Source organism: Hippocampus bargibanti, linkage group LG03, assembly GCF_051943395.1.
Source record: "Hippocampus bargibanti isolate YZ-2025 linkage group LG03, ASM5194339v1, whole genome shotgun sequence".
Classification (NCBI taxonomy): Eukaryota; Metazoa; Chordata; class Actinopteri; order Syngnathiformes; family Syngnathidae; genus Hippocampus; species Hippocampus bargibanti.
The window spans coordinates 9069998-9097200 of NC_142736.1; the positions used below are offsets into that span (position 1 = coordinate 9069998).

General features: G+C 41.0%; 1 protein-coding gene across 1 annotated transcript; it reads right to left on the bottom strand.

The window, feature by feature from the left end:
- Positions 1 to 1693: 1693 nt before the first annotated feature.
- On the bottom strand, positions 1694 to 26902 carry cttn (cortactin). Its single transcript, XM_088991810.1, has 15 exons — positions 26747 to 26902; positions 25679 to 25787; positions 25506 to 25579; positions 25297 to 25426; positions 24399 to 24509; positions 22569 to 22623; positions 21790 to 21900; positions 20448 to 20558; positions 19075 to 19185; positions 8482 to 8537; positions 8339 to 8408; positions 6360 to 6610; positions 5396 to 5513; positions 4412 to 4480; positions 1694 to 3178 (listed from the first exon to the last, which is right to left on the bottom strand). Exons 2-15 carry the CDS (start codon positions 25760 to 25762, stop codon positions 3042 to 3044), a joined length of 1488 nt encoding a protein of 495 aa, XP_088847936.1. The 5' UTR covers positions 25763 to 25787; positions 26747 to 26902; the 3' UTR covers positions 1694 to 3041.
- Between the last annotated feature and the right edge of the window lie 301 nt (positions 26903 to 27203).

The following is a 27203-nucleotide window of genomic DNA, read 5'->3' on the forward strand; positions in this document are numbered from 1 at the left end:
CACAAAAGTAAAAACAACTAGCTTTTAAAGATGCTAATACAATTACAGGTAAAATACAACCAAATTCTTACTTGGTCAGCGATTCCATACGAAGAGCCCGCATACACAGTACAATTAATATGAACCTCCGCTATCGCACAAATTTATCCCTACCAATTAGAATACTGTATCTGAGAAAATGTAGTTTATACTAGTAAGTCATTTTTGTCACGTTTTGCTTGGGGTTGATGGCGGGTGCGGATCCCAAAATGCAGGCAGGAGTGAGTAGGAGGTTGTTTGACAAATTGTATTAAAATAAAGGTCAGCAGGAACAAAATGTAAAACATCAAAATCATCTGAATGGAAAAAATACAAAGTATCAAAAGAAAATCAAGTGTAAAAGCCCGCCAATGTTAAACAAACACATGCACAGCATACAATGCATGCAATTGCAGACAGAACATGCGGCAAACAATGAACTGACACCGGATGGTCGTGCCGGGTGTCCTTTTAAGTGTCAGTGATTAAAACGACCAGCACCTGCGAGGCTGCAGGCAGGGCTGACGTCGCTACCCGTTGGTCGCCAATCTGATCGGGATGACCAGCACCTGTGCAGGTGGGGCCGACAGCGCCACCCGTTGGTCGCCAACCAGCTCATGACAATTTTCAGGGTGGAAAAATCTCCTTTGATGTATGATTCACTACACAAAGAGAGCGAGTAGATATACTTGGTTTTTCTGCTAAAGTTTCCGGGTCTGATCTGTTGTAGCTTGGTTGATTTGCATAGCGCTGCCTCCGCTGAGGGCTGAGGTAAAGTGAGTATCCAATCACAGGACGCGTACATGTCATGTTCAACGCGAGGCCCTCTCGCTGGCCTTACTGTGCCAACTTGTGATCTGATTGGCTATCGCAACTATATATCAACTACATGTGCCCGTTCATGTACAGCGCACAGACGCCCTCACTGTTGATTCTGAAGGCGTCGGTCAGATTTCATACAGCCTGGCGACACAAGCTAGATGAATTCTGATTGGATTAAAAACTCTGACCTAAAACTACAACACTGAAAGGAGCATAACCAAATGGATATAATATAACATCAAGAAAACAGTATGTAGAATAATTATATATATATTTAGAAAACATACTTTTTTAATGAAATTGACTTTTATTATAATTATGATAATGATGTCTGATTATGTTAGGCCAGCAGAGAAGGCCTTGCTGGCTCTGACGGCCCACCACCTCTGTGTTATAAATTATAACACAAATTAATTACAGTAAAGTCTCGTTATATCGATATTCAAGGGAGTCCGAAAAAATATCGATATAACCGGGACTATCGATATATCCGACCCTGTTTGCATGTAATTTTCTCCGTGCGTGCATAGAAATAGTATCGATATAACCGGGACTATCGATATATCCGATATCGATATATACGAGACTTTACTGTATATCAAATAATTCAAGATCCACAGATGAATGTTCAAGATGTCCTAAATATGAAAAGGCAACAACAGTCAGAGGGCGAGCTCAGGACAATATTTCTCAAAATAATAAATCCTGCCCTGATTTGGAGAATGCAGCTTTCCTATATAAATGTCTGCATTACAAACAAGGGCTACTTGCAACTTGTTAATGTAATTTCTCTTCCTTCCAACGAACTTGACATAGTCCGAATCACTAATCAAAAATATACAGTACACACAACTGTACAATAAATGTCTTTATTGGCGGAAAAAAACAGAGTTGATGTAATTCTAGTAGAAATACAGAAAAAAATTATTTGAAAAGGTCACTTTATTATAAAACCCCAAAAGATGGAAAAGAATAAAACTTCTCGCAGGCACACGTGCACACTCACCATGTGCGAGCACACACGCGTGCACGCACGCACGCACGCACACACACACACACACACACACACACACACACACACACACACACACACACACACACACACACACACACACACACACACACACACAATGTACGCTATACAAACCAACCAGCAGCCGGTTCTAAATATATAGTGCTTGTAGAGAACATTCCAAAAGCAATATGATATGATACCTCCACTGCAGGCAAACTTGATTTTTTTCCTCCCTTCCTGAGGTGGACATGTTTTGTCACCATGCTAGTAATTCTCATGAACAGTGACACAGCCATACCTAATGCCAAAAGAAATCCACAAGACATGTCCACATCAAAAATCAAAAACCTCAATGGAACATAAAACGTTTTTAAACCCTATCGTCTCTCCAAGCATCAAAACTCTTGATTACTCTGTGCGATTCATGCGATCCACAATAATCAACAGTGAGCTGTCATGTAGTGTTGAGTGTCTAATTTGCCCAAGTGTACAGATGAATGTCCTCTGAATCATCTGAATGAATAGCTCAAAGATGAAAACTTGTACAACTGTGTCCAATGATGGTGGACTAAAACAGATTTGTATGCTGCATTAATCTACAAACAAATCTTGAGGGTTTTTTTTATGCAATAACAAAAAAATGGGCGTAACGAAAGTAAGAGAGCAAGCACAGAATGTACACAGATGAGATAAAGGGGTTATCGTCAAATTGTTTTGGTCCCTGTTGGAGGCACTGGAGAGGCCATATCTCCGATAATCACCACCTTAATACTTCCCTTACGTTCATTTCTGTTAACACGCAGATCTTTGGTAAAACTGAATCTTAATAGGTGCAGTACCTTTTCATCTCAATATACAATGTGTGAAAAACGCATCAGTTTTTTGTGTGTGTTGTGGATCAATAGAGCAAAAGCTTCAAGCTTTTTGGCCTACTTTTTAAAAATTTGTATTCTCCAGGAGTTGTGATTCTCAGGTAAGAGCGCACTTCATTCAAAGGAATCAAGTCAATGTCGAAAAATAATACCAAAATAAAAAGCAAAAGCAAATTGAGTTGTTGATGGAAAAAAAGGCGCAAAATAATTCTGATTTTGAAATATCTTGTACAGTGTTGGAGCACCCCGAAATGAAAAAGAGAGAAATTAGACCAAAGCATGAGAAGAAACAAAGCTTTTTGGGCAGCTTGACATCATTGCCGAACTTCAACGTAATTGGCGGGGAAGAGACCATAAGCCCCTCTGCAAACGCCACGCCACCAGCCTTCATCAATCATCTCAATGTTGGTGATGATGTCATCGGGGTCAAAGGAGATCTCATCATCCCCAGCTGAAACGGGAAGTTCTCATTGGTCATAAAAGTAAGAATCGAATCAACTGTGGCGTGATTGCAGTATTTCCGGGGTATAAGGCGCACCCCCAATGTATGGTGTATTTTCAAACATTTTCCATATATAAGGCGCATGGATATTTTCTTATATTTTCCAAATACAAGACACAGCACATTATAGGGCGCTACAATAGAGGCTGGGATTATGCATCACTTCTTCTACAAGGGGAAATTGAGTCAGTGGCTGCTAACAGTAGCTGTGAGACCTGTTGCGGCTCAATGTGACCTCACATATAAGGCGCACCTGCGTATAAGGCGCAGGGTTATCTTTTCAAGAAAATCAAGGCTTTTGGGTGTGGCTTATACACCAGAAAATACGGTAATTAAATCCAACATTCAAGCATTACTCCTTGCTTATACGATGAAGATGGAACAAAGCCCCCATGAAAAATGCATAACTGTCAACTTATATATTGTATTTTTTTTATCATTTCAATTAATGTACGGCGTACTACAACTTTTACACGGGGAAAAAAAATAATACATTGTGAAGCGATCTTACAAACACCATTTTTTCTCAAATCTAGCTCATCTCAACTGCTGGTAGCCAACGACAATGCTGCCGCCGATCACTATTATTGTCACGGCAAAACAGCAAAAGTAATCCTCAATCTTGTTTTTTTTTTTTTAATCAATGCGTACGGTAGGATTGATAAAAGCATAGTGTGCGTGCACATGTGTGGTAAGATTCTGTGGTCTGTATTGCCGCTTGTGTTAGCGTTTTTTAATCATTTCAAATAATGTACGGCATACTACAATTTTTATACGGGAATTGCAATAATTTATAATAATAATAATACATTTCATTTATAAGCACCTTTCAAAACTCTCAAGGTCACTTTACAGTCACGGGATATGTTATTTTGTGGGTGAGCAGCGGCAGCCACACGCGCCAGCGTTCACTCAACGCGGAATAGCTTAATTAGATAGATAGCAAGTTAGCTAGCTAATAGATAGCTAATAGCTAGCTAGACAGCTATATAGCTAATAGATAACTAGCTAGATAGCTAATGAGCCAGCTAGGTAGCTAATAGGTTAGGGCAGCTATTAGTCAAGGTTGACCGGTATGTCAATGCAATTAATTAACAAAAGTTGTGAGAGACACCACTAAGTGATTCCAGTGATTCTCTGTGTTGCAGCAACAACATTTTCACGACGTTTAAGTAGACTCACCTGCTTGGTAGTCATATAGGGCAACCGCAGTCACCCCGGCATCCTCACCGGTGTCGTACTGCTGCACCTCTGCAACAGAACAGCCGTTCATTACGACTCGCTGACAGAGGTTTAGTGCAATAATAATAATAATAGGAAGAAGAGTAAGAGTAGTAATAATAATATTATTATTGTTGTATAATTATAATATATAATAATACTAATACCAAAAATAATAATAATAATAATAATAATATTTTCCTTTCGGCTTTTCCCTTCAAGAGGGTCGCCACAGCGAATCAGTGTCCTTCATCTTCAGAGGTTTGATTGCCATGTTTGTTTTGGCCAAGCTTTTACGTTGGATGCCGTTCCTGACACAACCCTCTATATTTATCCGGGCTTGGGACCGGCACAAGAAGACACTGGCTTATGTCCCCTAGTGGCTACAGAACAAGCAACTCAATTAACTTATTAAAGATGAAGATGCTAATAACACAAATAATACTAAGAACAATATGACTACTACGAATAATAATAAGAATAATAATAAGAACAATAAGACAAACAATAAGAAGACGAACAATAATAAGAACAATAATAAGAAGAACAATAAGAACAAGAAGAAGAATAAGAAGAATGAGAACAATGAAAAGAAGAAAAAGAAGAAAAAGAATACTACTACTACTACTACTACTACTACTACTACTAATAATAATAATAATAATAATAATAATAATAATAATAATAATAATTGCAAAGGGTATGTCATTGGCTAAATGTCCGTAGACAGAAATGTTGAAATTCAGTATTTTTTTCTACACATTTTAAACGGCGTTGGAAAACATTAAGGATGTCCGTCCTCCTACAGAAACCATATTAAAAAAAACAGCCATTTCAAACATTTTTGAAAAAGCTCCAGCGAGCCGACAGGGCCGGTAAAGAGCCATATGCACCTCTGGAACCAAGGTTGCCGACCTCCGATATAGATGATATCAATAAGCTTACCCTCAGCCGGGCTCTGGTAAAGCGACTCTGGCTGTTCGTAATGACCCTGTGGTTCTGGTTCATCATACAGTTGCTCTCCATTCTCATCAGCAGCTTCGCTGGTAAAATCATCTGGAGTCTAATGACAATAATATGTTCTGTTATAAATGTAATGATTTTTATATTGACATCTTAAAATGCACACACATGCATTTGCTGGTAATTGTTTCAGGTTACAACCAAATGACACGCGCCATACGTCCTTTTATATCACAGGTGTTAAAGTCAAGGCCCGGGGGCCAAATCAGGCTCGCCACATCATTTTATTAGGTCCCCAAAAGCAAACCAAGCACCTTTCTGCTGCGAAATGTAAATTTCTCCACTGCGAGACTAATAAAGGCAAATCCAAATCCAAAATCCAAGTGCCACGATGCTTGCTAAAGTCCGAACCAAAATTTCAAACTGCCGTATGAAAACTAGTTATTCATTAATTTGTTGTGCATTCTGTATGTAACGTAGACCAGATGAAACATTCTAATGGTTTCCCAAAATTTACAACGGCCCTCGAGTCGCAATGCCTTGGAGAAGTTTCTGTGTTGTTATTTATGGAATTCTAAAAAAAATATTATGATATGGCTTTTGCTGGGCCGTTATCCTCGCCACACAATCCGTAAAGTACCTTAAGAAGATTTTTGTTCTGAATTGTCGCTATATAAATAAAATTGACTTGACAATGATACGGTCTGTAAAGTAGTATTACTTTACATCTGTAAAGCAATTTTTGGTTTGTGGACCATTTGCAAGCCACTTTTTGGGGCGTCTTGTGCACAAAGTGTTGGCACAATAGAGAAAAATACATTTTTTGGGTCAATATTTTTTTTTTATACATACTGTGTACTGTGCTATTTCTTTTCTTTCTAATTTATGACCATGTGACAAAAAATAGGGACAAAACGTAGAAAGTCCACCACACATGGTAGCCTACCTCGTATGTTGAAGAATAAGAAGGCTGGACCGGTGGAGTTGGGCTGGGAGTGGGACTGGGGTTCGCCGCAACAGGAACCGGAGAGGGCGCTTTTGCCTGCTCTTCAATTCTACATCGTGCCTCCTCTTGTTCCTGTTTCTCCTTGGCCTGTCGACGTGCCCGCTCATCTTCAGCTCTCTTTCTGTCCTCTTCCTCCTTTTGCCTGGCAATATTCTCAAACTGAGCCTTAATGCTCCCTGTGCTGCTGCCAGCTGAATGAAAGCAAAAACAATTGTGAGAAATTAGATTTTAAAAGCACCTATTTGACAGCAACTAAGCTTTTGAATGTGTACAACCAGAAATTAGTTCCAGTTTGAAATTTATATAACTGACAAAGGTTTTACAAATGTATAAATACAGTATATCAAAGTTTTCCAAGTATAAGGCACACCACATTATAAGGCGCTACAGTAGAGGCTGGGGTTATGCACTACTTCTTCTATTGGAGGGGTGGGAAATGGAGTCTGTGGCTGCTGACGGCGCTCGTTGTACACCCTTGCGCCTTATATGTGAAGTAATATTGAGCATATTACTATTGAGCAATATTACAGGTCGTGTAATGACTGTAATCAGCCACCGACTAGATTTCACCCTGTAGAAGAAGCAGTGCGCAACCTCAGCCTCTACTGTACTTATACTTATATTTGGACAGCTTATATATATTTATTTGGAAAACTTTTTTCAGTCATTGAAGGTGCGCCTTATAGTCCGGTGCTTATAACCGGTGCCCTCAAGAGGAAAGCAGGGATGCATCTGGGAAATTTAAAAAGTTGATTTAACAAAATTGCCAAAGTATACAAAACTGATTGAAATAAACCTAACTACATTCATTGGAGCATGATATTTCTACATTGCAAAAGAAAAACCATTATTTGAGTAATATCGATGTTTCTAATACATCAATCTATACTACTACTACTAATCATAATAATAATAATAATAATAATAATAATAATAATAATACATTTCATTTATAAACGCCTTTCAATACTCTCCAGGACACTTTACAGTCACAGGATATTTTTTCTGCAGGTGAGCAGCGGCAGCCACACACGCCAGCGTTCACTCAACCCGGAAGTAACATAAAGTACAATTTTAATTCTAGTCAAATAATTTATTCATACATAAAATAAACTAACATTTTCAATTTTCTTGAGTTACTACACAATCAACCATGTGCTATTTTGATATTCAACATATAACAGGGAAGAAAAAAAAGAACAGATTTAACACAATATTTGGATTGGATTGGATTGGATATGCCTTTATTAGTCTCACAGTGGAGAAATTTACATTTCACAGCAGCAAAGTGATGAAAGGAATGAAAGTAGAAAAACAAAATACATAAATAAATAAATATCTTATATCAATAAATTTCTTACTAGTGTCAACTTAAAATGTCTTTGGTTTGAAGATTTCCAATGTGCTGCATCAGCGCTGAAATCATTTTCCTTTATGCACTGAATTTGAATCATTAACAGCAGTTTGCTGCAAAAAATTATCAGTACCCTCGCAGACTTATTTGACTGTTTCTGAAAAAATGAAAATATGGTTGTTTGCTGCCTGTTTTTGGATTGGATATTGGATTGGATATGCCTTTATTCGTCTCACAGTGGAGAAATGTCTCTTTTAATGTCTCTTAGAGTTTTACTCCTGTTCTCATGCTCCATACTGCAACCATACACCATGTCTGATGTAAAGACTGCAATACACCTTAGGTAAATAGCTATTCAATTATCTCTTTCAGCAGATTCCGACGAATTACGGAAAAACCCGAGATATCCTCGACTACGACTTTGGAACGCACCGAAAAACATGCAAAGTGATTATGGCTAGATATCGGTAAGTAGTGGACTTTTCTCTGCTTTCAAGGTTCCCAGACGTCACAATGTCAAGTCTGGGGTCGCAAGAAAAAAAAACAGATATTGGTCGATGCTTACCAGCCTCCACAGGTCTAGTTTTCTGATAAGATGATTTGGGTTTCTCAACATCCTCGAAAGTGCCTGCACTCTGTCAATCGCAGCCAAAGAAATGCACCAGTCACCCACATGGACATGTACACAAGATGCAAACATAAACATACCTTATCCATCCTGTCATTCTGGACACCAAATTTTCCTCCAAAGCCTTTGGAGTAATCTAGAGGGCACAGGAAAAAGAGATAATTAATTAAGGAGTCCATTTGACTTTACCCCAGTTATTTCAACCGCACTCACGTTTCAAACTTGTTTTTCAACAAACTATTCATCACTTTGTTTTTTATCTTTTATCTTTCCACACCCCCCTCACCCCATTTCAAATTGCTACTGTGGACTGCAAATTTCCCCATTGTGGGACTATAAAAGGCGTTCTGATTCATTGATTTTTTTTTAATCGAGCATCTTCATCATTATTAAGCTCATAGAGTTGCTTGTTCTGTAGCCACAATGGGACAAAAGTTTTATTGTGCCAGTCCCAAGCATACAGTTTAATCCAGAGCAGAGAGTGTCAGGAAGGGCATCCAACGTAAAAGCTTGGCCAAAACAAACATGCGAATCAAACCTCTGAAGATGGAGGACACTGATTTGCTGTGGCGACCCCTGAAGGGACAAGCCGAAAGGAAAAGAAGATTAATCGATTTTCTGTACAGCTTCTTCTCATTTTGTGCATCTGCCACTTAATTTAATTTATTTAAATTCATTAGCGGTACCTCAAAAAAGTCTTTGCATGTGACCTCGTAAAAGCTCAGACGAAACAGACTGTGGCTGAATTCCCGCAAAACACTCACATTGGAAGATTCAGAATAGTCTGATACATTCATGCAAACCTGTATCAGGGGAGGGAGAAAGAAAAATGCACAGCAGACGGGCAATCTTAAAAGCCAGTCGCTTGGAAAGTAAAGCGGACATTTATTTCGCTTTTACCACAAACTGAAGAGCCATTTTTCTGCTTGGTCTCATTGAAAGGCATCGATAAAAATGCAATGATCATACCACAAAGCGTATATCATGCAACAGAATGATGCACTGGCTCAAAGTAACAATACACAAACGAAATAAACATCATAACAGTGCGAAAAATCGCAGGGGGAGTTGATCATTGAGGCACAATCATTATTCCAGCCATTCTCAACTTTGAAACACCTGTCATCACAGGGTCGCAGGTGAGTGGTAAGCCTGAACCAGCTGACTTAGGCTGAGAGGCGGCATACCGTCTGGAGTTGTCACTAGTCAGGTGCGGGATGGTACAAAAAAATTCAGTCTCTTCAAAGCACGAATGTTTTTGGAAAAATATCTAAGTACTTTTGTCATTATAGAAGCTTCTGCAATCCTACAGGGCCCTTTTGAGACTATATATTAGTTGTGAAAAATTGATCAAATCCAATTGGACATTTCAATGTAGTAAAATGCAATTTTCAAAACCGTAAAGGCGGCAATTTGAGAGAAAAAAAATGAGTTGGTCATTCAGGTTTTGTGCACAGTGATATGTCGGCTTACAAACTCTTTAGTTTACGAATTTTTCGCCTTACGAACATTACATTTGTGAGAATATAATCTTGGCACACAAACTAGATTTTGATGGACAAACCAAATAACACAGCACCATGGTGGCTGGCAGACAAGTTTTCGGCGGCTGAACACCAAACCACAGGGTTGAACAGCGCCACGGTAGCTGGCGGACTAGTTTTTGTCACGCCTTTTCTTTGAGTGCAGACATGGTTTGTTATCGAGTGGAGTACTTTTGCTATTTATAGGACCGAAAAACACCCCACAACAGGATAATGATAAGCCGAAGAGGACACAAAAGAAAATTACAGTCGAGCAGAAGGAGATCGCCGAAAAACACGAACGAGGTGTGCGCTTATGTGACTTAGCGTCCCAGTACCAGTACGCCAAGTCGACCATTGCTATGTGTGGCAAAGGGTGTTTCTGTGTTGTCTAAGAAACTGTCTCAGACAATAGAAGAGGTTGGAAAACTTCTGTTGATTTGGATTAATGAAAAGCAGCTAGCAGGGGGGAGAAAGCACAGCAACTTCACTCGGATATCATCAGGAGGCAACTACATCAACGACCATCACAAAGATAAATAAAACGACTTTATTATACAGTACAGTTTATTTCTTAAATTACAATCCAATAGCAGATTTACTATACACAAAATAAGGTATATTGTGTGTAGTTTTAAGGCTTATTTAATAGAAATTTATGTTTTATGGGGACCTGGGAACAGATTATTCTCATGTTTAATGGTTTCTTGTGGGAAATCAATGTTTGGCAGATGAACTTTTCTTACACACACTTTCTGGGAATCAATTAAGTTCGTAAACAGAGGTATCACTGTACAGTACAATGTACTTACGATTTATTGCAAGAAAGAGTGTTATTGGTTGGACTTACTGTATTTAAAAAAATATGTGAAGAGCACCTTGAAAAAAAATCTACTAAAATGGATACAGAAATATTAAAGAAAAAAAACATTTGTTTTATTGAAATCATTCAGTTCTCCTGCATGAAATCATTGAAGGCAGAGTTGATGCTCCTTCGCCCTCTAATAGCTTGCTGATGAGCTGATCATTTCAATCAGGCGTTTTGCGGCAGAAACACATTTAAACCAGGCAGGGTATTGGCAGTTGAGGTCCCCAGTTGGACACTTTTGCCTTAACATTAACATTGCAGTCTACTATTTTTTGTGCCTTTTGTAGAATTGCTACATTTACTGGAAGTTTTAATGAAAGACTCACAAAGCAGGTTTTTAGAGGAGACGGGAGAAATAAAATTTCCACCGGCCAACCAACCGTTTTGGAAAATGGGAGTACTTCCCTGGATAATTCCGCAACTCTGATGTAGTAATCTCTGTGCATTTTTTATAGGCTGGGGATACTGAGTAGAAGAGAATCATGAAACACTGGACGTGATGTTATTCTGTCCATTTGTGCCAATGGATGGTTCTCACGTGAGATTAGCCTTGATGTTGAGAGTGGTGTGGGAGCTGGGAGGGATGGGAGGTTGTGAATTTGGGACACATCGTCAGTTGTGTGCCAAAGAATCATTGGGTGTTTCGGTCTTTTAATCACTAGACACCCTCATCGATGGTGGCCAGCGACAGGTTGATCACGCCCGCGCTTGTGTCCCATGCCCAATCAGATGTTGAGAAGCTGGTGGGGGGGAGGGGTGTTGTTTCTTAGGTTGCTGTTCTATGAGCCCAACAAGGGTCATTCCTCTTCATCCAGATCCACTGGCTGCTTCTTTCTGCGGCTTCAGAGACTGATCTAACTGTTTGCCGCAGAGCCTGTCCGTGGATACCCAGGTCTTTTAGCAGCCTGATGGTGGAGGAAGCCACAAACCCTCTGCATCCAACTTCAATTGGATATACCTTGGCTTTCCATCCCCGCTTTTGCGCATCCACTGCGAGTTCTGCGTAGCGCAGCTTCTTGCGCTCATAGGCCTCTTCAACAGAGTTCTTCCACTGGACTGTGAGTTCTGCGATGTAGACAGCCTTGAGTGAAGGGGACCAGAGCACCAAGTCTGGCCTGAGGGTGGTGGCTGACATCTCCGCTGGGAAAACCAATTGCTGGCCAATGTCAACCCGCATCGCCCAATCGCGGGCCCTGGATAGCTGTCCAACTTCTGGTTTGGCAGTAGGATGGTTGGGCTTTTTCTGTCCCTCTCGGATGAAAGTCAATGGTGCTGTGCTGGACGTGGTGGCTCTCATTGGGAAGGAGTTGATGGTATTCCTCTTGCTCTCAAGGACAACTGCCAAACTCTTCAGGACCTGGTTGTGCCTCCAGGTGTAGCGGCCTTGTGTGAGGATGGTCTTACAACCGGTCAGGATGTGTTTGAGAGTTCCTGGAGTTCGGCAGAGGTCACAGGTTGGATCTTCGCCATACCATTGGTGGAGGTTTTTTGGAGATGGGAGCACATCATTGATAGCTCTGATGATGAAGCTGATGTTGCTTGCCTCCATTTCCCAGAGATCCCTCCAGCTGAGCTTTCTCTTCTCCAGGCCTTCCACCTCATCCCTTGTCCCTGCTTGGCAAGAGAGACATCCTGTGCAGTTCTTTCAGCTTCCTCTTGGCGGCGCACCTCTGCCATCACCATTTTCCTTCTTTCCGATGTTGAAGCCTTACGCCAAGAAGGTTTGTTTGTGCCTTAGGGCTGCTGTGGCCTGCTGCACTGCAATGGATGGTGTCCATTTCCATCTAGTTGATAGGGGAAGGGGGTGCAGCTTGACTGATCTTCTGGTCTCTGGAGTCTGTGAGGGTCATCTGAAGTTTCACTTTAGCGCACTTGTACTCTTTGGTGAGGCTTGTGATTGGAAGCTCAAGGACCCCTTTGCCATAAAGGCCGATGTTGGACAGACAGCGTGGAACACCAAGCCAGCGTTTCACATATCTAGTGATGGCTCGCTCCATCTTCTCCACAGTTGAGAGTGGGACCTCATAGACTGTGAGCGGCTACATTACCCGAGGGAGAAGTCCAAACTGCAGACACCAGAGCTTGAGCTTCCCTGGCAGTGGAGTCTTGTTGATGTTTTCCAGACTTTTGCTGATGTCCTGCATTAGTTGCTGCACTTGATCTTTGTCTCTTAGGCTTGCATTGTACCACCTGCCCAGGCTTTTGACCGGTTCCTCAGACACCGTTGGTATTGAGTCATCACCAATGCAGAACTTCACATTTTTTAGCTCTCCCTTGACTATTGAGATGCTGCGTGACTTGTTCGGCTTGATTTTCATCCGGGCCCATTTGATGTTTTCCTGCAGTTTTCCAAGTAGCCGCCTGGTGCAAGCTGCAGTAGTGGTCAATGTGGTCATGTCATCTATGTATGCCCGGATAGGTGAGAGGTGGATCCCATTCCTTGTTCGCTCACCCCCCACCACCCACCTTGAGGCCCTGATGATGACCTCCATGGCCATTGTGAAGGCCAGGTGTGAAATCGTACAACCTGCCATGATGCCGAGTTCTACACGCTGCCATGATGTTGTGAAGTCAGGTGTTGTGAAGCAGGTCTTCGAAGTAGGCTTTTAACAAGGCAGTAATGGGTAATGGAACATGGAAGTTGAAGGATTCCCAGAGAAAGTTATGGGGAACTGAGCCAAAGGCATTGGCCAGGTCGAGGAAGATGACATGAAGATCTCTCTTGTCTTTCTTTACCGCCAGATCATACTAGTGTGCTCCAAGCAACCAACTCCAAGTATCTGCGAAATAGTATGTAAACGCCATATTCCTTGAGACGAATTTATTAACTAATCCGGGATATTTTTCACATTTGAAAGACAGTTAATAAATTGGGTTGTAGTGTTCTTACTGTGCTATGAGGTTTGTACACACTACATTTAAAGGACAACCGGCACCATTTTTTTTGTTTCCCACTGACATCAGAAAAACGTTTTATAGCATCTAAAATACCCAAATCAGGCAGGCTGATATTTTTAGTTAAATGAAAAACACCAATAAAAATGACTTCAAAATGAATCCGGAAATGGCCAATTTCAGAAGGTCCCACCCCCTTGTTCGTGACGTCACGCCAAGACGTCTTGCCTTGCTCGAGAATCAAAACAATGGCTTCAGATTCGGAGAAGATGCATTCTCTTTACTCATCCAGTTATGAATATGATTCAAATAGTTCTGAAGAGGAAAGCATAAATGTTTGCAATTGATTCAAGGAGTCTTCCCATATCAATTCGAGCCGTCAATGACATCAATGTAGCACCCAAAAAATGCAGAAGATTGCGCCCAAGCTCCGTTGGAAATGGGTTGATTTGTCAGCTGGGAATTTGTGTCAGCGAATATCAAATGTTGGTCTTGGTGCAACACACAAGAATTTACCATGGCGTTATTTATGTGTTTTCCTTCTAATTTCGCCATCAACACGGATCAACACGAAGTTTTCAGACCAAACAAAGTACCCAAAATGCATTGTGTGTTGCTTTCTCGGTCAGGGGCGGTCCAAACGTGACGTCACATGGGGATCGTCATCAACTCGAAAACAAGACTTCATGAATATTCAGCGCAAGTCTTAAAACTTAAACTATAGCTATATGCTGTGGAATCTTTGTAAAATATGCTCAGTCTAAGTCATTTGAAGTGATATTATAAATTATGGACATAACTTGTCTGGTGGCGTCGGTTGTCTTTTAATGCTTTAGGTTTAGTATTTCCGGCCCAAACACTCCCTCCAAATGCTCCTGGCCAGGCCCCTCTGTCAAATTTTAGAACCCAATGCGGCCCGCGAGTCAAAAAGTTTGCCCACCCCTGATCTAAGGGTTTTTTTTTACATTGAGCAACTTTGAAACACCCTATTAGGATTATACAGTGAGACCTTGTCTTACGAACTTAATTGGTTCCCAGACAGAGTGTGTAAAGCGAAAAGTGTGTATCCCCCAAAAAAATGGACTTAGCATATCCGCTAAGCGGCTAAATCAGACAAACGCACACCTCGTTCGTGTTTCTCAATGATCTCCTTCTTCTCCTCGACTGTAATTTTCTTTTGTGTCTTCTTAGGCTGAACACGAGCCTGTGGTGTTTTTTCAACCCCAAAATAAGCAAAAGTATCTGTAAAAAAACTCATTGGAGGCGATTGATGTGTGTGTGTCTCTCTCTCTCTCTCTCTCTCTCTCTCTCTCTCTCTCTCTCTCTCTCTCTCTCTCTCTCTCTCTCTCTCTCTCTCTCTCTCTCTCTCTCTCTCTCTCTCTCTCTCTCTCTCTCTCTCTCTCTCTCTCTCTCTCTCTCTCTCTCTCTCTCTCTCTCACTCACTCTCTGGATCGACCTGTGCACTCAGAGGAAGGGGGTGTGGAAAGGCAGGCCGGCGACGTCTCTCTCTTGGTGCAGCTCCGTATGTATCCCGAAAAATAGTTTGTATGCCAAGATAAAATTTTCATAAATTTAACGTTCGTTAACTGAAAAGTTCATAAGCCAAGGGGTTCGTAAACCGAGGTATCACTGTAGTTAGTTTAGTATTAGAAATAATAATTAAAACCATGGTATATTACAGGTCAACAGGAATAAACATGCCCTATCATCATTTCCTTAATTAGAATAATAACTTGACTCACAAGGTATGTAGTTTGTAAGTCTGCTTTCTCATTCTTATTTTCTCTGCATGTTTGCTTCACAATGCTCTTTGAGTGACAGCCAACCTTTGCCACCATAGTTGACCACTTTTCCATCGCAAAGACTCCAAAGGGCTTTCCTCGGATTTTTATGTCAGAATATAATATCTAAAAGCGGGCATCCGTCGACTTGTCTCAGCCACAAGAGGTCCACCCTTGTCATCCATGTTTGTATTGGATTGGATTGGATTGGATTTGCCTTTATTAGTCTCACAGTGGAGAAATTTACATTTCACAGCAGCAAAGTGATGAAAGGAATGAAAGTAGAAAAACAAAATACATGAGCTGCTGGAAAGGCAGCCACTCTCGGGGCGCCGTCTTGAAGTCAAATTGTATCGCCTTTGTTTGTCCATACTGTGTGTGTGTGTGTGTGTGTGTGTGTGTGTGTGTGTGTGTGTGTGTGTGTGTGTGTGTGTGTGTGTGTGTGTGTGTGTGTGTGTGTTGTTGCAGACTATAAGCGTATGGGTTAGAGTTGGGGAGGCAGGACCAGAGTGCCTTGGGCTATGAGCACAAGGAGAACCTGGCCAAGCATGAGTCACAGAAAGGCACAAAAAACAATCAGACTATGCCCAATTCCACTAATTCTTTATGCCTCCGTCCAGAGACATCACCGCTCCACTATCACTCTTGTGTAGGATATCTCTCTTCCACAACATCATTACAATGTGAAAAGCCGTGTGCACTCCGAGCGAGCAATCACACGGAGCACGCACATGTAAGTTTCACATAAAAAATATCTCTCTCTCAGGGAGCTCTCTCTCTCTCTCTCTCAGTCTCTCTCTCTCTCTCGCTGTCTCGCTCTCGATCACGTGTGCATTAAGAGAAAGGGAGTGTGGAAAGGCCGGCTGGGGCGTTTTTCGCTCATGTGCTTTGGTGTTCTTCCGCGGAAGATTACTCCGCCAGCCGATGTGGGGGGTGTGTATCGCGAAAAGTAGTGCGTAATCCAAGGTTTAATTTTCATAAATTTAACGTTCGTAAAACAAAAAGTTCGTAGGGCAAGGCGTTCGTAAACCGAGGCCCCACTGTACTATGGGCCCCCACTAGTCTAAACTCTGTACACACCTTAATATTGAGATTGTGGAAGTCATTCGGAGATAAATCCATTCATTCTAAAAAATATCTCAGGAGCATGCCACTTTGGCTGAAATTATATATTCCTTTTCATTCATCATCAGAGGGTGTCATCTACTGTAGAAAATGAAAGATTTTGAAACTGTCAAAACTGCCCCTGAACTAGGAATGTGAAGATCACAAGAACAAATCCAGAAAACAAGTGAGCTGTTATTTCCAAGGGCGCAAATCCAAGGGCACTTTAACAAACCCAACGGAACTTTAATGCAAACCCGGAACAAAGCCAAAACGGCAGCCTCCTGAAACGGATGAAATAGATGCACCCATATTTTTCATTGTTATCCCACGAAAGCTAAATCAACTGCAAAACAAGGCCTTGTGGGTATATATCATCCTGGCCTCAGGTGAACTGACATTGGAGGATGATGGAAACCGCGACATGACGATAAAAACCTTTGAGGTTTAAAAAAATATGAATTTGCAAAAATTCTATTACTGGCTTAGTAGTATGTCATATATATGGAAAAAAATACATCAAATGCAAAGTTCAGCATGTGATACAGTGGAGCGCAGCCCATGGGAGGTGGGGATTAACTGAAAGAGGAGAGGCAGTGTGCAGTAGAACATGTTCACGAACTGAAAAAGAAGGGAGATAATGGCTAAAGCTGATGATACCGCATGTATTCTGTCAAGGGATGGCAAGATAAAAACCAGGTGTTCTAAAATACAGGAAGTGGTGGAAGTGTTGAGAAAATTATTTTTGCCTTTCTGTGACTCATGCTTGGCAAGGTTCTCCTTGTGCTCATAGCCCAGGGCACTCTGGTCCTGCCTCCCCACCTCTAACCCATACTGACCTCCAAACGCTTATAGTCTGCAAGAACAACACACAGACACACACAAAACACACACACACACACACACACACACACACACACACACACACACACACAGTATGGACAAACAAAGACGATACAATACAAACATGGATGACAAGGGTGGACCTCTCGTGGCTGAGACACAGACCGCATGATTTAAAATCCAACACTCATTTGGTCGTGACAGTTGACTGCAGTTTTCTCACAAAACTCTTTGTCACCTTTGATATTCACAGCTACAATGATACAGAGGCAGTGAATTTGTTGCTGCTTTGTGTGAGTATCTCCTGAATCAATGCCCATGTTTAATTTTACATTTTAGCCAGTCCTTAACTTCCTTTCTTTGTTCCTCTTGTGGTTTGACTGACCCAAGGGAGGAAGTAATTATCCTTTGCAATACTACGCTTCAAACACCAAAAGAGAAGCTCTATCAGAAAAAGAGGAAGGAATTTCAAAGCCTGCAGAGGAGGAATTTGATATTTTACCATTTATATTTGGAACAAAACTATCATTGATGAACATACGCTGAGTCCGAAAGGACATTAATTTCGTCTGTGCCGTATGTCATGCATATTAGCATATTTGACAATAAAGCTGACTTTGAGAGCACAACTCAAGACTTCAAGAACCGACATCACTTTTTTGTTTCCTAACTGACATCAGAAAAACGTTTTATAGCATCTAAAATACCCAAAACACACAGTATGATATTTTAGTCAAATGTAGAACACCAATAAAAATGACTTAAGTGTGCTGAAACTGCAAAAAATTGAAACAAGAAGTGGCCTGTTTCAGCTGGTCCCGCCCCCTTGTTCGTGGTGTCGCGCCAAGACATCTTGCCTTGCTCGAGAATCAAAACAATGGCTTCAGATCCGGAGAACATTCTTTCTTGTTACTCATCCAGTTATGAATATGATTCAAATAGTTCTGAAGAGGAACGCATACATGTTTGCAAACGATTAAAGAATTTATTCCGTGTCATTTTGAGCCAATAGGGGTAGGGGGATGTCGCACCCAAAACAGGCAGAAGATGATGACAAAGCTACGTGTGTAATAATAATACATGGGCTCCGTGTGTAATAATAATACATGGGCTCAAAATGTTTGTCACAATATACAAGGATTCACCATCGCGTTATTTATGTGTTTTCCTTCTAATTTCGCCATCAACACGGATCAACACAAAGTTTTCAGACCAAACAAAGTACCGCAAAATGCACTGACGTGATGAAAGGACTTCTACAATGTGTTCTTTCTCAGTCACTGGCGTTCCTTCAGTGACGTGACGTGAGGACTCGTCACCAACTCAAAAACAAGACTTCCGGAATATTCAGCGCAAGTCTTACAACCTAAAATATAGCTATATGCGGTGGAATCTTTGTAAAATACGCTCAGTAGAAGTCATTTGAAGCGAATTTACAAATTATGGACACGAGACACAATCAGGAGACGTCGGATGTCCTTTAAGGCTGACTTAAGGCAACTGATGACGTAATCTTAAGGCAATCATGTTTATTCCATTTGTTTTATCCATTCAAGGCACCACAGTATAGATGCACACACAAATGCCGCGGACGTGAAACTTCATATTTCATGGGGGGGGGGGCATCGGCAACATGTCTGAACCTGTCTAAGATGTTACCTTTTTGTGACTCGTGCAGCTGCAGTTTCTCCTGGTGGTCCCATCCCAGAGCAGATTTATCCTGTCGATCTGTTTGCACACCAAATTTGCCACCAAATCCTTTGGCATAGTCTGGAGACACATGACACAAAGAGCTGAATGAGGAAGTAAAAAAAAATTAAAAAAAGAAACAAAAATCTAAAAGTTTGAAACGAAATTGAATTTTATTTTGAGAATTAACTTTAATCACGACAGAAGCAATTAACTTTACACAGTATTGTGTACTTTTGTCAGACACAACCATTGGGAGCAGATCTCGGAGAGAGATGATGGAACATGCAAACAATGTTGCACTAGTTCCAATGTAGTCAGGTTGAAAGCTCGCGTTACTGCGGCAAGTTGTTGCAGTTTCGAAAATGTGTCTCCTGGAAGCATTCTGGGAAATTCTTGGCAGGAGAGTATCACATTGTCAAGTATGTCAGACAAACAGCAACAGGAGAGTTTCTCTCCACTGCTGTGCTTTTAGCGCCCCAAACAAGTCTGGACAGACCACAATTTGTCTCATTAGCAGCTTCTAAGAAACACTTGAGGAATGACATTTTTAGCACAGTATACAAGAAAGGGAATAGATATGGAAAATTCTCAAAAAAGATTAAGAAGCATTAAGAAGCAAGATTAGTCTGAAAACCTTGCTTTGTATTCTTTTTTGGAATGTAAATTTCCATTTATTGTGCTGAGAAATCTCACAAGCTGACACTGCTTATTAAGTCCACCCAACTCCAATAGGGGAGCCTATCAGCTAGAGTTAAACAAGCCCAACATAATGGTAGCCAATCATTGTCCACTCCAGGCTGTGACTGACATTTATTTCCACCACTCTCACCACCTTACTTCCCTTTGATACCACTAAATGTGTTCTACGAAGTCTGGCAATATATTTGGTCCGTGTTCTAACATAGATTGCTTCTGAATGGACTGACTGAGAATGTACACATACCTGTCAGGTTGAGATGAGAGAATTACAAAGTTCTGTTCAGAAATTACACATTTGACCATAAACATCCAATTTAACGTCAGGCGTGGCAACAGAATATATTACATGAATAGGCACTGCAGCTGGTGTTGCAGGTAATCTGAACGATTCCGTTTATTTTTTTAGCAAGCCAATGCATAGAAGGGATCAACAACGACGACAGTGACAAATGCACAGCAAGGCAAATTGCTACAGTCAAAAAAGAAAATAACGAAAAAGGTAATGACCAGTGAAGCCCTTTTTGGAACCTTTAAAAAACCGGAAATGGATATGAAATGTTCTAGATTTCAGTATGTAAACATTCTAAGTGAACTTGTGTCAAAGGTCAGCAACGTGTTTATTTCTATACCATGATACCAACCTTTCTGAGACTCGTGCCTCTCAGTTTTGCCCTGGTATTCAAAGCCCACAGCACTCTTGTCAATTTTGTCGGTCTCCACACCAAACTTTCCGCCAAAACCCTTGGTATAATCTGCCCAAAGGCCACAGCAAATGGTGAAGTAGGGGGCATTCCGGTGAGGAAGAAAGGGAGGAAGAAACGGGACAGCTTAAGGATGATGGTCCGCCAGTGGATGGAGGAATGAAAATTCTGAAAAAGGCTTTCCCGTTTCGGTTAAAATTACTTTTGTCACCGAAATGGCACAGCGAAAATAGCAATTGTGATAACATAACTATTTGCCGGGGGTCTGCTGAGTTTAGTGAATGTGATGCCTTGGCACAAGGAAATGCTGCTGGGGGAAGTTGCGTGGCCCGCCAAGGACTGCGTTGACGGCAGCCGTCAAAGGGCGGTGCTGATCACAAGGTACCAGAGAGCGTGCACCTGGGCTACCGTCACTTCATGATAAGCAATTGGGATGTTGTGTATTCACATCTTTTTATGTTCACATTACCACCACCTTGAAAAATAACCCCAGAAAAATAAATGGGGCTTTTTAGCACGATTTGCCTGTGAAGTGACATGCATGCACACAAAACAAGTCGTCACAATGCTCCTTTTATATGGAAGTTGAATGTTTTCTTTACAACTTCCGCCGGCTTTGCTCCTCTGTTCCAATTAAGTATACAAGGACAGTAACATAGAAGTATGTGGTCAGATGGGCGAGTATTTGCAGGAATGAGATGATTGTACCACAATGTAATTTCCAGTAAATTGGTATTCAAGTTGATGATACACCTCTGACTTATCTCAAATCGACCCTCTCCCATGGCTCAGTTATGATTATTGTTACATTCTGTACCCTGCTTTATGCTTCATGTTTCAAGTGGGGTTAAACTCAAATATATTCCTAACTTGGGAGATGCAAACACTTTTGTATGTAGAACTGTCCAAGCGTGTCTCATCTTGCCCGCCACTGCACCTTGAGCACAGTGCTTATTTGGACTGACTCATAAATATAGGTCAAGTGTTGGCATTTTATCTTGAATGCAGACAGTGGAGAATTATGAAAAGATTTTCTTGATGTGGTCAAAACAATTAGAGAATATAGCAACCAAATCAAGACTTCATTTCAAATTGGCAGTGCAGACAATGCACATTGTTTATGATTTAGTTACTAGTTTCGGCCGTAAAATATTGGATAATCGGAGAGCGTATAAATATACTTACTGTTTGCCCTCTTCAAGAATTTTTCCTGCTGTGGTCTCTTCATTTGAAAGGCCCTGGCATTTTATGTTTGAACTGAAGACAAAACATGAAAACCAACCTTTCTGGGACTCGTGTTTCTCAGTTTTGCCTTGGTAATCAAAGCCCACTGCGCTGCGGTCTACGCGATCTGCCTGGACACCGTACTTCCCTCCAAAACCAGTGTTATAGTCTACACAGCAAGCAAAACGGACATGTTTTGTGGTCAGGGTTAAACAGTTGAAGCAGCGGTAACTTCAAGATCAAAGACACCATGAAAACTTCCTGGCAATGATGAGTTGTGACAGAGATGTCTAGTATGTGACATATTTATGGCAGTGATTCTAGAATTTTTGAGGGAGGTTTTAACGTCAAATATGACATATTTTTTATCATAAACTATGATTCGGCCCTTTCATATTTAAACTACACAAAGAAAATTATTTCTTTGACATTTTTTTTTTAATCACGGTGGCTGAAATAACTTTTATTCTTCCAGCTTTGAATCCGGTCCTTCAGCTTTGAACTACAGGATAAAATCAAACAAAAGGGACAGATTAAATTCAAGGATCATCTAATGATTTCAGAAAATTGCAGTAGGCATCATACACGTTTGTCAGTTGCAGCCTTTTCCTCATTAACCATTGATGTACCAAAAGACACTGGCGGGGCATCGGGAACAAGCAAATCATTGGTTTTCTATCAAACGTTCAACAATCTTGATGAGAAAAAAAACACTCCTCAAGTGGAAATGAGTGGAAACATTTAAGACGGATGCCAGAACAGTCGAGTAACCAAAAACCCTTGCAAATATCAAGCCATTACAGGGACTTGAGCTCAATTACCAAAGTGCAACCTCACCTTTCTGTGAGGCGTGTTTCTCTGTCTTGCCAGCATACTCAAAGCCCACCGCAGACTATAATAAGAGCAGAAAAAGCAAAACAATATTTCCAATTTTATTATGGAAACAATAATGACACATATCGAAATCCCTTTAACATGAATTCACTGCACCTTTATCCTGTCTCACAGTTCAGTATGAACAATACATTAGACAGACTGTGGGGTGAGAACTGTTCTGCCGGCATTCCTCCTTCACAGAGGAAGAGTCAAAGTTGCTGTGACCCTTGTGTACAAGGATAATGTGTACGCCAGGAAGAAGAATTAAATATCTGAACGGCACCGATGCGATAGCGACCAGCTAATATTACGATACCTGTATGCAGTGTCTGAAACTCATGACAAAAAGTCCCCGGATACCAGGGCAGACAACTCTGAAAAGTTCCCTGCCCGGCCATAAAATTGCCTGCCCAATTTTTCACAACTTGAAACACAATAAGACGACTAATCGCAAAAAAAACCATTGTTGCAAAGTATTAAGGATTTTTTATTAAGGATGTACCTACCACAAATGCTGCCTTGCTTAATTTATCGTAACTATCCCTTGCTGATGATTTTGCTCCAGTTGTCCAATGCAATGTTTGCTTTGCGTCTGTTACAAGCCACGTGAACTCATCTTTCCACGATGCTTTTAATAAGAATAATGATACATATAATTTCTAAGCCCCTTTCAAAATTCTCAAGGACAGTTTACAGTCACGGGATAATGTACGTTTACGTTTTGTAGCGTCATAAATTGTTAGCTTCTTTGGAATCTTTCTTCTGCGGCTGAGGGTCTGTGCATCTACTTTGGAAAATGATATGCAAATGCACGACCTTATAACGCTCGGGAAAGTCCGAAGCAGGCTTCTGATTGGCTGCCGTGCCGAGTATGCAAAGTGCCAAACGAACCGGTTTGTTTTCTTCAGCGATCGGTATTCAGTGAAATTTTAACCCGGATCCTTTCACAAAACGGTTCGTACAGGCAACAACCACACACGATATCACCATCGTACTAAAACGCGAAGACTTTCATTCATCAAAACCAAAAATGAAAGGCATAAGCTTACAAAACAATGATCGCTCTCACTGACAACTGTTGTGTTTACTTGGCTATCAGCCTCCCGGAAGTTAGCGGCCGATCACGTGATCATAACAAACGACGTCACACTGGCATCTCCCATAACGCTCGGGAAAGTCCGGATGCAGAAAGCAGGCTTCTGATTGGCTGCCGTGCAAATTGACAAACGAACCAAAATTCCGAAATTTCCAAAACGAATGAAGATTTATTTATTCCGATTTAAAAATATTCGTTCAAACGTTTACTTTATTGAATAAAGCAAACGTTTGATTTTAAAAAAACTTTCAGGGGTTTTTTTGTTTTTGTTTTTGTTTTTTTTTTTTCTTGGAAAAGTTGGCGGCCACCCGGGCGGAGACGTTCTGTAAGTTGTACGCCCAATGTAAAAGTTGCATGCCCTGGGCATCCGGGCAGACGTTTTTTTTCAGACACTGCTGTATGTGTGGTGGTACTCAGTAGTGCAGCAAACACAGTTTGCAGACCCAACAAGGCCCCTGGAAAGCTAAAGTTTACAACAGACTTTCGAGCGTAGGTAATGTTAAATGCAACACCTCGACACACAAGCTCCCGAACTTGGTTTGATGTTGATAAAAATAGAAAAGAAAACCATGCGGACATATATTTGCATACATGTTGTAATTAGGACAAACACTACTTTTGCTGCCGCTGCTCCTCTTACTAACATTCCTCTAGATATTTGAAGTTTTCAAAAAGTAGTCAGAAACGGGAAATACCTGGTCTACGCGGTCAGACTGAACTCCATACTTCCCTCCAAAGCCCTTGGAGTTATCAGTCTGGGAGCAGTGCTTGGATAACTTGCTTTGGTATTCATGTCCCACAGCAGACTGTGAAAAACATACACCGATATTGTCAGAGCACAAAAAGAGGTAGTCATCCAACATAATACATTCTGTTATTGCCAGTGATTAAAATAGGATGATCAAGGAGCCAAAGGGCAGAGGGTAAAAGTGAGAAGTATCACCGGAAACTGAGCTTGCGGTGACATCTGACTCATCACAGATTCATGCACATAAACAATGAAGCATCGCTCAATCATCAAATTCATGCTGCAGTAGCTGCAATGACCAAAGAGAATAATGGACTGAGCGGCTTGCCAGGTCAGATCATCGTGTGAAACACGAGAAATGAGTTCCCGATGTGTTGATAGTACTTGGTACTACATATCTCAAAAGCAGTTTTAAAGTGGTTCAAACATAACAAGTCAATAAACACTGGACGCAAAACAAATCATGATAATTGATGAATCTGTGAGATATCTTTTTTTTTTAATCCTCCACAGGAAATATCATTTGACTTCTGTAGTCCTTCATAAAAACTGACGGATTACCTTTGTGTTGAATCAAACAATAAAATATTTGCTTTGATTGGGGAAAATAACAGTAAACAATTAACATACGTATTTTCTCATGTTACGAACAAAGCCATTCAGTCACTGATTTTCAACACTGTCAATTTGAAAGAAAGTAATTTTTTTAAGAAATGGAATCAAAGTTAAAATATGCTTTTAAACTGATCCATTGACAACATTATTGACAGATTAATCAATTGTTCAAATAATAACTAGCCCCAGCCTTAATAAAATCAACAGTAGATTTTGCTTTTTTCTTGCACCTTGTCCATGCGGTCCTGCTGAACGCCAAACTTCCCTCCATAACCATGCGATGCCTTGGGCATGTTATCCATCTCCTGCTGTTTCAAACTTGTATGCTCTGTTGACACGGTTTCACGCAACTGGTGGATACTATTCCAAAGGAGACAAATATTTTAATGACATATTTGTGGTTGATGCTCCAACCAGACAGACAAAACTACATTCTCACTTTATGTGCCCCTGATGTCCTGAACCGGCCACTGTCTTTGCACCCCATCGCTGCTCTTTCTCTGATACATCATTCTGGAAACACAGGGGAAAATATACAGCAAAATAGTGAGTAGGACAAGGACTCTGTGTCGCATAAAAAGAGATGAGGCTGAACATGGTGTGCAAAGCTACCTCAAAGTCAGGGTCAGTCTCCCAGTCGTCACCTCCATCATCTACAGTCACCTTAACTGACTGTCCTGCTGCTGCCTTCCACATCTTATGTGAGCCCGTGTCCAAAACTCTTTGAAGTACAAAAACACATTCAATTGTGTATCGGGGAAATCAGATATTAATCCTGACAAATTTTATGATAATTTCAAATAATCATATCCAGGTGTGTCAATATACTATTTATTGGAATCACTTTGAATGTCTATACTTTGTCACAAAATAGAGATAACATGTTTAAATGCCAAAGAACTGTGTTTGCACAGCTTTGGCACTGCCTGATCGGCATTCATGATTGTTTGTACATTTTAGATGAGTGTGTATAACAAGGAAAATTTGGATAAGTGTAGAGAAATTAAAATTTCTTCCAAACAAGTTCACACAGACCAGGAAGCAATCACGAGTGTGTTGCCAATGACATGCCGATCTCCGGCGACACAACCACACCCTTCTACGACTCGTGCACGAACAATGAATATCTGAAATTTCTCTGATTATGACAGCAGTAGATTGGGAATGATTTAAGAAATAATATTTCAAAAAGAGTATCCGACAGAGGGTAGACATTCGAATCGGGTAATCCTTATTTCGTCTGAAGTTAGTGACTCAAGTTAAGTGACTGAAGCGTGCAGTTTGTAAAGTCAGCCAGTTAGTTTAGATCCAGGGAGTTAAGTCGCAGCACAAATAACACGGCATTGGCTCAAAACGGAAACAGCACAAATGAAACGTGTTCTGCCCTTTGACCATTTACATTCAAATTTTACGTGCCATCTGCCAGCAAGCTGTAGAAAAGGGTGAGTTTGGCTTTGTGAGTTTGTCGGCATATGTTGACACGCATTGGAGGTGCCAGCAACACAGCGATGTGATTTAATGTGCTGGGGTTGCGGAATTTTGTGCGACTGTCTGACTGCGGGATTTCCTACTCAGTTTTTCCACAAAGCTAGCTGCTAAAGCTAGCATTGCGATTGCTGACCGGCACAAACACAGAGAGGCCAAGACGTTTAAGAATTGAATTAATATCTCCACGCTCACCGTCCACGACAAATGTATCTGCGTCCAGAATCCACCCCGTCGGATCTTCAGGCGAAAATAAAGTGTGTTCTCCCTGTGATGAGATGGAGAGCAACGCTCAACGCTGACGGGATCTTCCTGTTCTCCCCGAATCCCGTTGTCAGACGTGATGACGACACCAATTGGCGTCTGGTGCGCTCCTACACTTTGATCCGTAGACCGCGGGAGGTTGACATTTGCAAGAGCTAGTCAAAAAATTGAGCATCATGACAAATATTATTTATTTGAGTAATACTATTCAAAAAGTGGAACTTGTGTAATAAATGCATTCATTCCACACAGCCTGATACATTTGAAATGTTAATTCATTTTATACATACATTACAGCTTTTAGGTGCAAATGTACTGGCGATTGAGGCGCAGGGATAATACAAGTGGGCCTCAATCGGCAGTACATTTGCACCTAAAAGCTAGCAAC